Source organism: Glycine max, chromosome 12, assembly GCF_000004515.6.
Source record: "Glycine max cultivar Williams 82 chromosome 12, Glycine_max_v4.0, whole genome shotgun sequence".
Taxonomy (NCBI): domain Eukaryota; kingdom Viridiplantae; phylum Streptophyta; class Magnoliopsida; order Fabales; family Fabaceae; genus Glycine; species Glycine max.
In genome coordinates this window covers 21,633,665-21,648,655 of record NC_038248.2, presented here as the reverse complement: position 1 = coordinate 21,648,655, position 14,991 = coordinate 21,633,665, and the positions used below count along the sequence as shown (strand labels likewise).

Genomic DNA, 14,991 nt, shown 5'->3' with positions numbered 1-14,991 from the left:
CCGTCCATGTTTTTTTTAAATTAGTATGAAATTGTCCAGTTCAAAATCATGATTAATATTCGTTCGGGATTATGAGTGCTTATAAAATAAATATTTTTTAAATAATTTATTTAATAACCAATAATAAAAAAATTCAAATCTTGTTTATACAATATATATATCTATTGCTTTGTACTAAAATACATCAACCGTTAATTATTGGTCCGTATGACTCGGATATTTTTTATTTATTTATTTTAACTTCATCAGTGTCCTTTCTTTAAGTCTCAAAGCGGTGAATAACCCAATTTAAAAAATTAAATCAAATTTCATATACTTTTTAAGGACTTCCCATCATGGCTTGTCCAAGCTTCGGCTAACGGCTCATTCTTCAGTCCGAACTCAATACTGGGCCAAAAAATAATAAAATTTTATTGCGAGTTTGGGAGTTAAAGCGGTCAGCACTAATAAAAACTAATCTTATTCAAACACATAGGTAACAGAAGTATTTCTTTATAATTTCGTATTTTATATCTAAAGTAAATTAAATTAGTTGTGTAATACTACTATGAAACAATTATTAAACATTAAGCATTACAAATCGATGGTTGTGTTTTTCAACGAGGTAATAACTAGACAGTTTTGTACCAGAAGAAAAGGACTAGACTGTTTACTTTTTTCCCCTTCAATTCTAGCTATCACAATGATTCAATGTCATGCTATTATTTAGCTTAGGATCAATAATAATAATAATAATAATAATAATAATAAATAAATAAATAAAATAAAATAAAATAAAACTATACTTGTCGTTGACTAAAATTATTTGATGTAATTATTTCCTGAATTCAATTAAGTAGTTATAGCTTTTATAATATTGCTCATCTATATAAATAAAATAAACACATGATTTGGTAGAATTTAACTTTTCTGGAACTATAAAAATGTGCTAAGTGAAAAGCTATTAATCTTAATTAAAATAACAATAAAAATAATGCACTTTGAATTAAAAATAAATATTCTTTTTATCTTATTATAATTCTCTTGTAAGAAAAAAAATTATTTTAAAATAATTATTATTTTAATTTTTTAATATAACATTAATTATTATTTTTAATTATATGTCTTATAATATTAATGAAGAACAATTATATTGTCAACTACTGCTAGCATACTCGGAGCCTTGTCTTGGAGAAGCCACAAAACATGCACTTTAGAAAATCTCTGTCTTAACATGTCATAAAGTTTTCATTATTATATAAACCCAAATCTAAACTCACTTGCTTTTTCAGACTGCCTTTCACCCTCCCCTAGCTTTGTTTCTGCTCTGCCCCTTCCCCTTCTTCACTCTCCTCTGAATGCTAATTTGAACCAAAGCTTGCAACTAGGTAAAGACACATACTTGAAAAATGAGGGGTCCTTTGGGTGCAGTAATAGGAAGATACCCATCAAGTGATGGAGTTACCCAAATGGGTGGAATTATAAGGCACAACAGGAAATGCAGGGACATCACTGTTCTAGTGATCTTCATAGCTTTTTGGATAGCAATGATTGTCAACTCCAGCTTTGCTTTCAACCAAGGAAACCCACTGAGGTGAGCAATCTTAAAGTTTCCAACTTTTATCTGTATTGGAGCTGTGAGTGGAGTTTCTGCAATTGGCAAGTTGTGGTTTTGAATGTAGGGTTTGACACGTGGGGTGTTGTCTTTCAACGGGGTTCCTTTATAGAGCTTATTGTTAGGTGAAATTGGTGATGGATGCATTTTTTTAGCTAGTGGTTTATGGTTGTGTACTTTTCCTTTTTTGTTTTGAGTAGTTTACTTGACTAAGATGTTGGCAAATGTTTGCTTACCGAGTCTATTTAACTGTCACAATTTGTTCTTTTTCAACTGGGAATCAATGTTGTTGTTTGTTTGGCTGCTGAAGAACTTAACAGCAGGAAGTGGCAGTGACATTTGATTGTGTAGCTGTAGCAGCATGAAGTTCATAATATTTATTCTCCTTTTTGCTGTTTTCACACTATGACTTACCAGGCTTACTTATGGACTTGACTACAAAGGGAATGTGTGTGGTGACAAGCATGCACACCCTGGCCTTAGTGAATTGGAGCTCAGATATTGGCAAAATCCTAACCAGGTTTATCAGAGTGGATTGAAGGATAGCCAATTCAAACTGGCTGATGCCCGCAGTATATGCTTGTCGGAGTGCCCTATGCCTTCGGAAGATTCCCTTAATTGGGTGTGTGATTATCCTGAAGGAGATATTCGTCTTTCGATGAAAGATTGGATTAATAGGAACTATGATTATTTTGAGTTTCTTACACCGGAAATGAGAAACTCCTCTCTTCAACTACAGGGTCCATGTTATCCTGTAATATTTCCCAGTGTAAATGGTGAGCTGACTATTCCCTTTTGATGCTTTCATAAATTCATATTTTTTTGTATGCCTGCATATGGCTGTGTGGATGCACTGCTTTGATTTTTGACCTTGGTTGTATGGTGTCCTCCGGGACGCTTTGGTAGAGAATTGTCAATCCCCTATGTATTACGAGTTTTATTGTACCTGGTCCCTAATGCATATTTTTGTCTAGTTTACTGGAGTTGCCAATTCATTGCTCGGGCATCAAATACATCTTTGAAGCATTGGCAGCAGATGGGTGGAGTTAACATCAACGAAGACATTGTTATTGACAAGTCCATTCACAAGTCTATTAATTCTCGGTCATCTGTCTTAAAGGTTAAAAATTTTCAACTTCCTACATTTTTTATTTATTAGTATTATGATTGTAATTTGTCCAGGGAAAGCGTAACCACTCAAAATCAATGTTCTATCTGTGTGCATATATTGTATTATTGGCAAGTTAGGGTTAACAAAGAGACAAGTTATTGATGGAAATAAGAAGATCTTGGAAAATACCTTATACCTATTTTCTCCATACTAGTTTAGATGACAATTGATTTGTGTAGTTCATTGACTGCAATATCATCTCCCTTTGTCCATATTAGCCAGATGGCTAATACTTAATAGAAAGGTTCTTGGTCAGATTGAAAATGCTAATAGTTTAGTGAAGGATATTGATGGTTGTAGAGATGCATTATGTCTTGAATCTTGATCCCGTATCTATTTCCACCTCTCCTACCTTTCTCAAATTTATACTCTTACTAAGTGCACCCACACCAAACTTAGCTTACCTGTATTTTGTATGTTGCACCATTCAGCATCATGTGTATTATGCGCCATGGAATTTCAATGTAACATGATTAGTATTTGCAGAGATACATGGCAGACATAGGAAAGGCATGGCCTGTGTTGATTGTTTGTGGAGGGATTTTGCCTCTTTTTCTGTCTGTGATTTGGCTGATGATGATTCGACATTTTGTTGCTGCAATGCCTTGGATAACAGTTGTGCTCTTTAATGTTCTAATAATATCTGTCACAATGTTCTACTACCTTAAAGGTTAGGAACTCTGCTTGGCTGTTTCAATTTTATTTTATTTTTTAAAACAAATACAGGTGTTTTCATGAAAATAACATTATACAGATGTCAAAATAAAATGTGAATACTCCTTTTTGATTAGTGTCCTTTTTGTTCCTCCTTCATCAATTCTATTTATTAGTTGTAGATCCTGTCAAATAGAAAAATACCTCATTACTGGATTTTGTATTAAGACAAAGGCAAAAACATTGTTGGGCACTTAATACAGATATTTTTTGTTTCAAAACTTACAATAAAACCAGGAAATAGATTCCCAGGCTTGACACAGGCTAGACTCATTCTACACATGTTTTGGTAAAATATTTAACTTTTAGTATACTACTTAAAAAAGAAACAACATTTTGGGATTTATTTCTTATGAATTATTGGAGTATGAAGTATTGAAAATTCTAGATTGACTTTTATTCTTGGAGATTGAATTTTTAGTTTTGAAAGAAGAATTATTGATTTAGATCTCATACTGTTCTTTCCATAACTTTATATTTGTTAGAGATTCTCGTCGATCTCTATTCTGATATTACTGTGTTGAATAGCCTAGCCAAATAAAATTTTATTTTATTTTGTTTATCTGGTTGTTGGATAAACATCTGTCAATAATGCTTAATTAATTTTTCTTCCTAATTTTCAGCTGGATGGATTGGAAATGATGCCATTTCTCCCATCATTGGTGAGCATGACCCTTACATTAGTGTATATGGGAGGGTAAGTAGCATCCCAATTGAGTTTTCTGTCTGAATTTATTCTTGCATGTAGATCTAATGAAAAGATCTCACTTTTAGGAGCTGACTCATATACGAGTTGTCACTATACTTATGACCTCTATCATGGTTGTCGCCATTCTTACATCAATTGCTATTGTTCGCCGCATCCTTATGGCAACATCTGTCCTGAAGGTAAGCATCACTTTATGATATGCAATTATTTAACTATTATTACATTGTTTATTTTTATTCATTGAGTTGATTTCTGATAGCTATCATATGTAACTTTTGGACCTTATCAAGTAGTCTTACACTATGAGTAAAGTGTTACTGGCTACGGAGGACTAGGCAGTTGGGGTACATGTATAGATCTGTTCAGGGAAAAGAATAATTCAAAAGCAGTGCTCATTTTGCTTATTTCACATCTGGCAATGGAAGTACCACTGACAGCTTTATCCAACTATGGTCATATAGATTTCACTTGTCATTCCTCTTATTTAACAATGAATGAATGCTGAAACTTTTTCCCTCCTCTCTTGACAACTGTACTTGTCACAAAGCATACCACATTTTGTGTTGATATATAATATATCTCATTCTCATTGAATGATCTTCATCCAGCATGCACACACACACACACACACACACACACACTTTTGTGACTTTTACCCCCATATAATGTGTAGTGTTTGCACATCCTGTTGTCACAATGTCAAACATAACTTTTTAACAAAATTGTTGCACTTATGCTACAACCACTAATAACTATGAAATTAGATTTTTTCATTATTTCTGTTATCCCAGGTCAATTGATTTTATTGATTTCATGCAATTTTTTTTAACAGGTTGCTGCAAAAGTGATAGGAGAAGTTCAAGCCCTCATTATTTTTCCTCTCATACCATATGCTATCCTTGCAGTGTTTTACATGTTCTGGATTTCAGCTGCTCTCCATTTGTTCAGCTCTGGCGAGGTTGTTCAGAATAATTGCAACTCTAACTGTTGCACATATGATCTTATTGCAAAACGGGTAAAATGCGATCGTTGTTGTGGTTATAGCATTCATTACACACCACATATTGGAGTTGCCATCCTTTTCCACCTATTTGGGTGTTATTGGGCTACACAATTTTTCATAGCTTGCTCCTCAACAGTGATTGCTGGGTCTGTCGCGTCTTATTACTGGGCCCGTGGTGAAACATCCGTAAGTCACATGCCTTGTTCAAAATGCATAATGCAATTTAGAAATTTCATTGATTTTTTCATGCATTGGAGTAAGTAGAACCCCATTTTTATTAGATTGAACTACTTGTGGTCCCAGCCTAAGCAGCCATAGTATATTATTTGAGTTCAGAGGTCGTTGCTGATCAGTGTAAGTAGAATTATAAATTATTCAAATTCAACTTGTTCTATCAATTATTAGAATAATATGGTGCAGAATTGTGTTTATACTTGGGTCAAATGGTCCTGTTTGGTTAAACTTCTCAATAAGCAAGCACTTATAAGAGAAGAAAATAAGAATGTAAAATGAATTAAGGGTGAGTTTGTTTAAACTTAAAAAAAGCAACTTTAAAATAAGCGTTTTTTATACAAGTGTTTTTTTATGAAGCAGATAGGATTTGCTTCTTAAAATACATAGAAAACTGCTATTTTTAAGCATAAGCAGTTTAGACAAACATACTAAAAAACAGAAAACCGCTTATTTTATTAAAATAAGCGCTTATTTCAACAAATAACTTTAAACAAACTGGCCCTAAGTTTCTCCCATAAGTTAGAATTAACTTATGCATAAGCTAATTTTAACTTGTTGAAAAAAAAAACTTTAATTCATTTTATCATTTTTTTTTTCTTTCTACAAGCACTTATTGGGAAGTTTATCTAAACAAAGCCAATGTCAAGGACTAAAGGCAGATTTACAGCTTCATAAAAAGCCAAATTCAGACCTAACTTGCAAACTGCTAGTGCTTGCTTGGTTTACTTATTTCAATTTGATCATCTGTTAATTAAGCAGTTTGGTCTGACACATACAAAATTCTTTTATCCATGTTACTAAATATGATTCATATTTCTCAATGCAGCCAGAAATTCCATTTCTTTCTGTCTTTTCCTCCATGAAGAGGCTTATGCGTTACAGTCTTGGGTCTGTGGCTCTTGGCTCTCTGATTGTATCATTTGTAGAATCAATCCGCTTTCTGCTTGAAGTTATTCGTCGTAAGCTAAAAGTCTCAAGTCATAGGCATGACAGCTGCTTAGGCAAGGCTGCATACCAATCTTCTCAATGTTTTCTCAGGTGTATTGAATGGACCATCAAATCAGTAAACCGAAATGCTTACATCCTGGTAAATTTTGTTAATCTACAGTAACTACCGTAAAGAAGATTTTTTATGCTTGCATCATGTGATAGCATGTGTTTTGTTATTGTGGTGCAAGTAAGGCCAATGGAAGTGAAAGCCGATTCTCTTGTACCTGTTGCATTTATGATTGATGTGTTCCTTAGAGGCTGAAATTCATTTCCCTGCTTGCGTTGTGCTTTTTGTAAGGTATACATCATCATAGAGGGCAAAACATGTCCCGAGCTGTATTCTAGTAAATTGCACAGAGAAAATGTTGGTTTAGACCTATGAAAAAGAGTAAAACATTATGATAAATATGCTCAGTCAAAAGTTATTTACCTTAGTTTGTCTTGTCTGCCACTGCCACATACTTGTAGCATTAAATTTTTTCTAATTGACATCCCATCCCTAGGACAATGCATTAGACTTATTCTGATTGTAATTTCTCAAGTATCTTCTTGATGTCTGCCTTCAGATTTTGCTATAACGGGCAAAAGTTTCTTTACACATTATACTTTTTTTTTTGTATACTTTGTTTTTATCTTGAATATCTTTTTGGCACCTGCAGATTGCTATAACAGGCAAAAGTTTCTTTAGCGCTTCTTCTATTGCAACAGAACTGATTATGAATAATATTCTAAAGATTGGGCGTCTTAATGTGATTGGAGATGTCATTTTGTTCCTTGGAAAACTGTGTGTCAGCCTCTCGTGTGCTTTGTTTGCGTTCCTCATGTTGGACACACACAAGTACAACTCTGCTCATAACAAGACCTCATCTCCCCTCTTACCTGTTGTGGTATGCTTTCTATAATCTAATTATGTGACTAGATGGCAAGAATGAGTTTGCATTTAACAAAAGCACAAAAGTAAAAGGCAATTCAGTATTTGCTCTTAATAGAGAGGGAGAGTTTTAAATTATTTTAATGTGCTATTATTGAATTTCATAGCTTTCATCTCCAATAAAATGGTTTGTTGTTATATAGAATTTTCAAATAAATTTGTATTTCAAAACTATTTTGGTCCTTACATCACAGTCCATGTGTTGCACAGCTATAGCTATTTACAGAACTTGCCATTAATGTTCAGATACACGTTGGACTCACTAGTCTTGTGCTCTAAATCACTAATTTGTGGGAAGCAACAAATTGTTACTTTTACTTGAACGTCCGTTTACTGGATTGAGAATGGAAAAACAAACACACTATAAGGGACTAACTCCTGCATTTAACATTGCAATAATGGATAAAATGCAATAGAAGGACCAAGAGCTGGAATACTTGCCAAAATGAAAGTCTACTAATTCATCATCGAATGTGAATTTTGAACAATAATTCTCAGAATCATATTTTGTGTAATGCAGGTTTGCTGGGCTCTTGGATACATTGTTTCAACCCTTTTCTTTGCAGTTGTGGAGATGTCAATTGATACCATAGTTCTCTCATTCTGCCAGGATTCTGAAGAGCACCAAGGGACAGCACAGTATGCTCCACCCCTTCTCGTTGAGACCCTCAGTGACCAAAATGAGATGCAGAGACTCACACAAGGACCCTAAGGAAACTTGTCTGTGTAATTTTGCTAAATATGACAACATTTAGATATTTTTATTAAGCTGCATATTTTTGCCACCATAGTTCCGTTCTTACATCACTTGTATATATATTGTCTTTAGTGAAAAGATACTTGAGGTTTAGAAAAAAAAAAATCGTTACTAAGGTGGGATAGGCGAGTTCACCTTTAGACAAATGGGTTATCATTAGCACAAACAAAACACATTCACTATCCTTTCCCCATATGATTATAATATTTTCTCAAAAGTGTCTCTTCTAGTGAAATAGTAAACTTTATAAGTTGAGGCTTATTGGTTTGTTCCCTAACTTATACTGGAAAATTCCAATTCTTTTTTTTTTTACCAAATGTGCTAGTTAAAAAAATTATTCTGATAAAAAATTGTGTATTTCATTTTTGTGTAAGGAGCAAGGTTTTAAGAAACAAGATTATCTAGTGTAACTCGTACTCACTTGTACTTATATAGATCGTTTGTCTGTTTAAAACAAAATAGTTTATGCACCCACAAAGCAAACTTGATTTTAAGGAAAGGACTTGAATAAATAATTAAAAAGACTAAAATTGCACAAAATCTAAACTAAAAGGATAAAAGTATAATTAAGTCTTTATAGTATAAGCAATTCTTGCATGAACACCACTAAAAAAAATTCAAGATAACATCAGTTAAAAATATTTTGTTATCCTTTTCCATGGTTATTTTAATTTATGTTATTGGATTGTGTAAGAGAATTCCTTTGATCTAGGTAGTCCAACTTAATAAAAATTACACTTGCTAAAAAGTGAATCAACTTCAACACAATTTTTTTTTAAACACATCAGCCCAACTTAATCAGGGTTATATATTATGGAATTAAAAAAGAAGTTTTTAATTTGAAAATTATAGGAGTGTCAAAAGAATCATAACATAGTTTTATATCTTAGTAAAAAAAATTTCTCCTTTAATTCTTTAATCCGTGTCCTTACAACATTAGTATTTGCCTAATATAAAAAAAAAAAAAATGAAGGGGAAGTGCATTTAATAAATGTGGAGAGTGTAATAGCAAAAGCCTATTGGTGTTACCTCAATTTAACATAAACGATGCGTTGTTCTCCAAAGAGGACGAAAGAGGAAAAAAAAACGCAGTGGGAAGTGGGAACAAATACTCAACGCTGTTTCTGTATCTGTTGCAAATTGAAGGCAAAGGTTCCAAGGTACATTCTTTTTCCCCTTTTCTCTTTTCATGGAATGGTGGGGATGGTTTCAAACGATTCAAAATAAGATGGGGGTCTCGTAGATTTTGTCCTGTTAATTGGTTTTAATGTATTTTAATTTTGTTATTTCTTATTTTTCATCCAAATTTCGTGACATTTTTCTCGTATTTTCTTTTTTACTGGGGCTGAAAATTTGGAATTTGTTGTGCTTTGGCTATAGATGGTAGATTTCTCATCCTTCTAATTATGACGATTACATTTTTGTTTTGCTTGAATTTCATTTGCAAGTGAAGGCAGAAGCTTACCTTCTTCCGCATTGTTCTGAAGATTTTATTGACTTTGTTACTTTGTATCCAAAGTAAGCCTTGGTAATAAAATGAGTTTTGGAGAAAATGAACTTCTAAGATAGTTCGTAGTGCTTCAGTGTTACTGTTTATGTACACTGTAAGACAGGATTCTTTTAGGGTTCAACTGTATGGCAACTAACACTTGCAGTTTGTAACTAAGTTTACGTTAATTAAGAGACCAATTTCAATTTATATAAACTGTTAATGTAGAAATTTTATACAGACATCCTATAAGATTTGACCACTTTACAATATCATCTTATTCATTAATATAATGTGACAATAAGGTAGATTTCTATTCTTAAAAGAATATATAATTGCAGGGGGTGGGGGAAGGATATATCCAGGTTTTTGGTAGCTAGGGTGCTAAGAACCACCTGCAGACTGGAGCATGTATTTCAAGCATGCCAAGCTTGGAATGTAGATTATGGAGGAGATAAACATCAAGCAGTTTTGTATGGAACCCCAGATATAATATGAGATATGAATATGATATGAACAAAGGGATACTGCAAATTTTATAAATTATAAGACAACACAATCTGGGGGATGGAAGAGGAAACATCATAACACTTGTTTTTTAATTGAAGGGTCTCTTAGGCAATACGGAATAGATGCTATAACTGGCTGGGACTAAATTCTGTCCTGCATAATGAGGCCAATAGCCACTTCTTACAACACTCAATCTGGGGGATCAACAAGAAATCAAATGACATGTGGAAAGTTACCTGGTTTGCTGTCATATGGAGTATTTGGCTTCATCGAAATGCTATATTGTATTTAAGGAGGAGCTGCTGGATGAGGAGAAGCTGTGGGACCTTATTAAAACAAGATCCTGGCTGTGGTTGAAATCAAAAGTGAAGAATTGCTGCTTTTCGTGGTATACTTGGTCAACAGACCCGATGTTATGTCTAAAAGAAATGGCACAATAAGCTACATGGAACTGCAACATAACAAATATATGGGAAGGTACAAGCGTGATTTCAGTTATTGGATCTCAAGGTTTTTTTTGCCTAATACAAGTAGGGAAGTAATATTATACATTTCTCTTGGTTTTTTGGGTTAGTTATGTTCCTATCACTTACACAGATAGTGTCTTAACATGTGTTGGTGGCTTTAGTTTATACACGGCTTCTGGTAGGGAAATATGGGATTAACACAGGCTGTTACTTGTTATTACTGTTTGTAGAAGTATCCTGTGAGGCTGAGTTATGGTGGGAATGAAACAGCTTAGGTGTCTTTCCTATTTGTAACTTGGTCAATCAAGTCCTCTTGTATTTGATAGGGTACCTCTTTTCTTTAATATATATTCTTTTTGGCTGATGAAAAAAATAATGAAAAAAAAATAAGACACGACACAATTATGGTACCATGCATAAAAATAGTATAAAATTAGCATGGAAGCACAAAGCTCAAAACAGAGAAGAGAGTCAATGTTTTTAAATTAGTTGATTAAATTTTTAATCATCTACCTAGTTATTGAATTTCTGTTTGTATTAGTATAAAATTCAAAAAAAGAATAAGTATAAAAATAGCAAAATGTAACTTAAAGTATCCCAAGTGTTAATGAAGTTTGTAACACAAGTATTTGTTTGACATGGGTAGAGACTAGAGACTATGTTAGTATCCATGTTTCCTAGACAGGGTCGGAGTTTGTTTCTTAGATTGCTGAAAAATTAGAAATCAGACAAGAAGGCTACTGTGTACAGTGATGAATTTGCAGTGTGAATGCTTTGAGATGTAACTGTTAGCTTTTTTGGTGACAAAGAAAATTCTATTTTGTTATTTGATTGTCTAAATTGAGAAAATAGAAATAAAATATGATTTAAACACTCTAAGTTGTTTGCTTGTGTCAAATGGGATGGGATTACTTAATCGACGGTTCAACAAATTATGCTAATTTCTCTTTTGCTAAGCTTGTTGTATTATCTTATCCTTCATTTCAGAGCAAAGTTTCTGGCCTATATACCATGGGAAGCAGAGGAGTAATTGCGGACAAGTGGTCCATGAGAATTCTTTGGGCATGTGCTATTGGAAGTGCCGTCAGTAAGTATTCTTGACCTTTTCTCAGCGATGTCTTCTTTCCCCAGATCTTGTTATCAAACTCAGTCTTGTAGTATGTCTCCAAGTATGTTCCTTTCCTCACAGAAAAATTCATTCAATTACAATCTTACTTTCTACTTTTGATAACTACAATTGTCTAGGCCTGTATATGGTTGCTGTAGAAAGGCAAGCACAGAATAGGCAGAGGATGCTGGCTGAAGAATTGAAAGCAATGGAGTCAGGGGAAAGCAACGGCAAAGATGGATGAACTGTGTTATGCTATAATTTTATGAAAAATATGTAGTATCAAATAGCAGATGCAGAGTTTCAGATTTTCTGAAACTTATGATGTAAAAGGTTTCTGTGTCCATCTTTTGTCCATTCGCTAACAGTACAATTTCTAAAGGTTTGAGCATTTTCCAGTGGGAAAATAATGTACTAGATTTTCATTTCAAATCTGTTACGGAAAGGATTGAAATGAGCTTTGCAACCTCATTTTTAACATTTTAGAAAATAAATTTGTTGAGTTACTTTTAAGTTGTACGTTCTTTCATGATTTTATTTTTTCCTACTGGAAATAGTTTCCCATGCTGTTGCTAGCATGTCGAAAAGCATGTGCCATCATACACACGGGTCTTGCATCAATTGCAGACTTGCAGTTAAGAGCTAGTGATGCCATATAGGTTACACATATTTTGAGCTGACTTGTTACGCGCTTGGTTTAACTTGTTTTGAAAAAATAATGACTTGTTTTGGCAGCTTTTTGAGAGAATTTTTAAAAATAAACAATTATTTTTTTAATATTTACTTTGCCAGAAGCTAGATATTCATCAAGTGTAAAAACACTAAAAAAAAATATCAATCACGAAAAATACAAGGAACTGGTTTTTGTTTTCCAGGTGAAAAGTGAATAAAATGGTTAATTGGAAGCAAATATTGTTGGGTTACCAAAAGGAATCTGGTATTTATCAGAAGTTTGTATAATGACACAATACTGGGGTAGAAAGACTAATGCACAAATTAAGGTTTTAAATTGTAGTCAAAGTTTTGCCATGATCCTTGATGTTGTGGGAAATTGCAGACAGATGCGACCATAATTACGGTCGTGGTGACTCTAAAAACCTGGACTATGTGACCGAAATTTTAGTCACAGATTGTTTTTTAAAACCTTGGCACAGATAAACCAAAAAGAAAGGATATTTATAATTTGTTACTACAGTATTGGCAGGATGTTAGATCCTCAATTTTGTGAGAATGGATGTATAAACCAGTAGAACATGTTAACTTCTAGCAGTTTGACGGTGGAGGTGACATACAATAGTTAGGTACTGCACCCAATAAATATTAGAGTTCTACAGACATGGTTCCAAACTTAAACCTTAACACTACTTTTCTTTTTATTTGGTGTCTATTCAAGTTTAACTACATAACATTTTAAAGGGGGGTTTCATTACAACTAAAGTGCATTATATACTTGGTCCATAATTGAATTTAATAGGACATTAATGTCTCCCACACTACTATTTGTACCATTGATAAATCGGTAATGGCAAAAGCTTTGCCATATGATCCAGTGACAATCTAAATTGGAATTCGGTTTGTCAAGGAAAGGAACCAAAAATATTCACCTCAACTTCAAAAAATCATACAAAATTCAACCTCATCAATGTGCCATTCACAGCTTGTTTTGTTTTCTTCTTTGACATCATTTTCTTTTGCACATTATCTTTCTTTTGGGATAGAAGAAGATCTTGGCATTTTTTCTGCTCTAAAACGGAGTGCTGGTGCTGAAGAAACTGAAGCAGACAGTCGAAGGAGGGTAACATGCCTACTTGAAAATCTATTTGCTGGTGATACTGCTCTTAGTGGTTGTAATTCAAAATGATCAGTGAACTCGCCATGCCTTCTAGTTCTCTTTGTTGCCCTTCCCCAGTAATCAATTGTGTCCCTTACAGGGCTCTGGAATTAATGCAGCCTTAAAGTTTGTTCCCATCTGAAACAAAAATAGGAAAGCTGTTACTGTATCAGACATGAAACAGACAAAATTCCTTTAGTATAATAAAAATTTACTGAATGTAACTCTTATGCAGTAACAAATATGTTAGTAGTATCGCATCTAAGTGAAGCCTCAGAGCAAGGTATATGCTATTATTCACATCACTTGGGACTTAAAATGAAAATAATGTCATGTAGTTAGACTTTATTCAAAGAAACTTGATCATTCAGAGAAAATTAACACTTCAAGTAATCATGTAGTCTTTATTCAGAAACTATGTCCTGAGGGAAAAAGATAATCATTTGTACATGATATCACCTGTGTAACAAGTGTGTAGAGTGGAAAAGTACTGTAGCTGCAGAGAAACTGTTCAGCGAACCTATCATGTTGAAAACAATAAGAGTTGAAAGGAATTGTTTTAACATCCTAGATAGTTAAGGACTTAAGGCTACAATGATTTCTGCATACCCCAAGATTAGCCTTAAATACATGAGGAGATTATTCCTGATAAAGCAAGAGTTGTAGCCAAACTGCCACTGCAGATGAAAAATTCATTTTGGTTGAATGCAGAAGGAACAGAAAAAACCAAATATTTATCATTCTTCCTGGGGTTCTTTATCTTGTTCTACGGAGTGACGAGGAAATATAGCGACACTCTTTCTAGCACTTTCTCTATGATTGATTGAAATTTATTGGAAATCAACAATTTTGGTGGGTCCTACTTCTAAATCAGGAGAGAGAATTATTAAATAAGATGTAATCCCTACCAAAATTTGTGATTTTCGATAAATTTCAGTCAATCATAGAGTGTCAAAGAAAGTGTAACTATCATTGACCAAAAAGTTCAAAAGTTGCAATACACACATAATGATAACTTACAAGTATAGTTGTACCTTATTTGATTTGATTACTCTTAAATATGATATCTTACTGTACATTTTTGGTTCAGTTGTTTTGAAAATACATTTATTTTATGCAATTTATATGATTTATGATTCAAGTAGAACTTGAAAATTTTATCTTTACTGAAAACTATAATTCTGTTTAAGATGGAGAAGGAAGTACCCAGGACCAAAAGAATGAAGCCAGTTCAAAGGCATTCTGCAAAGAAGAAATGGTTATTAAATGCATTCTTGATGGTAGAGTGCCTGTATATAGCACATGTATTTGGTCCCTGAGCTCACTTCTTCCAATTCATCTGATACACCATCTAGAGAGAGAGAGAGGAAGAGAGCTTGGAAGAACCAAAACTAGGCAACTCTTTCATGGCAATGGCTTGAGTTATAATTTGATTTTTGTTTTTTCCGTATTTTGTTAATGACTTGTGTTTCGTTTTATAGTT

At 33.4% G+C, this 14,991-nt stretch overlaps 2 protein-coding genes across 4 annotated transcripts; both read left to right on the top strand.

Moving 5' to 3' along the window:
* Window positions 1-1,191: 1,191 nt before the first annotated feature.
* LOC100815939 (choline transporter protein 1) lies at window positions 1,192-8,320 on the top strand. Of its 2 annotated transcripts, XM_003540045.5 has the most exons (10): window positions 1,195-1,573; window positions 2,012-2,370; window positions 2,569-2,714; window positions 3,252-3,435; window positions 4,103-4,176; window positions 4,254-4,367; window positions 5,021-5,377; window positions 6,252-6,512; window positions 7,075-7,302; window positions 7,867-8,320. In XM_003540045.5, the coding sequence occupies exons 1-10, from the start codon at window positions 1,389-1,391 to the stop codon at window positions 8,056-8,058; spliced, it is 2,100 nt and encodes a 699-aa protein (XP_003540093.1). In that variant the 5' UTR covers window positions 1,195-1,388; the 3' UTR covers window positions 8,059-8,320. The 2 variants fall into 2 exon arrangements, with proteins under 2 accessions (XP_040863196.1, XP_003540093.1); XM_041007262.1 differs by lacking the exons at window positions 7,075-7,302; window positions 7,867-8,320 and adding an exon at window positions 6,608-7,051 and having other exon boundaries at window positions 1,192-1,573.
* A 792-nt stretch (window positions 8,321-9,112) lies between these two features.
* On the top strand, window positions 9,113-12,190 carry LOC100306575 (uncharacterized). 2 transcript variants are annotated; one of them, XM_006592531.4, is made up of 4 exons: window positions 9,173-9,263; window positions 10,201-10,579; window positions 11,557-11,656; window positions 11,815-12,190. In XM_006592531.4, the coding sequence occupies exons 3-4, from the start codon at window positions 11,581-11,583 to the stop codon at window positions 11,919-11,921; spliced, it is 183 nt and encodes a 60-aa protein (XP_006592594.1). In that variant the 5' UTR covers window positions 9,173-9,263; window positions 10,201-10,579; window positions 11,557-11,580; the 3' UTR covers window positions 11,922-12,190. The 2 variants fall into 2 exon arrangements, with proteins under 2 accessions (XP_003540092.1, XP_006592594.1); XM_003540044.5 differs by lacking the exon at window positions 10,201-10,579 and having other exon boundaries at window positions 9,113-9,263.
* The last annotated feature ends 2,801 nt before the right edge of the window (window positions 12,191-14,991 follow it).

What these genes read in the sequence shown, in the direction of transcription:
- LOC100815939 (XM_003540045.5), top strand. Translation starts at nt 1,389, where the DNA reads ATGAGGGGTCCTTTGGGTGCAGTAATAGGAAGATACCCATCAAGTGAT. An exon ending in AATATTTCCCAGTGTAAATG is followed by an intron (nt 2,371 to 2,568) that starts GTGAGCTGACTA and finishes ATTTTTGTCTAG; the next exon opens with TTTACTGGAGTTGCCAATTC. An exon ending in TGGCAACATCTGTCCTGAAG is followed by an intron (nt 4,368 to 5,020) that starts GTAAGCATCACT and finishes TTTTTTTAACAG; the next exon opens with GTTGCTGCAAAAGTGATAGG.
- LOC100306575 (XM_003540044.5), top strand. Translation starts at nt 11,581, where the DNA reads ATGGGAAGCAGAGGAGTAATTGCGGACAAGTGGTCCATGAGAATTCTT. An exon ending in TGCTATTGGAAGTGCCGTCA is followed by an intron (nt 11,657 to 11,814) that starts GTAAGTATTCTT and finishes ACAATTGTCTAG; the next exon opens with GCCTGTATATGGTTGCTGTA.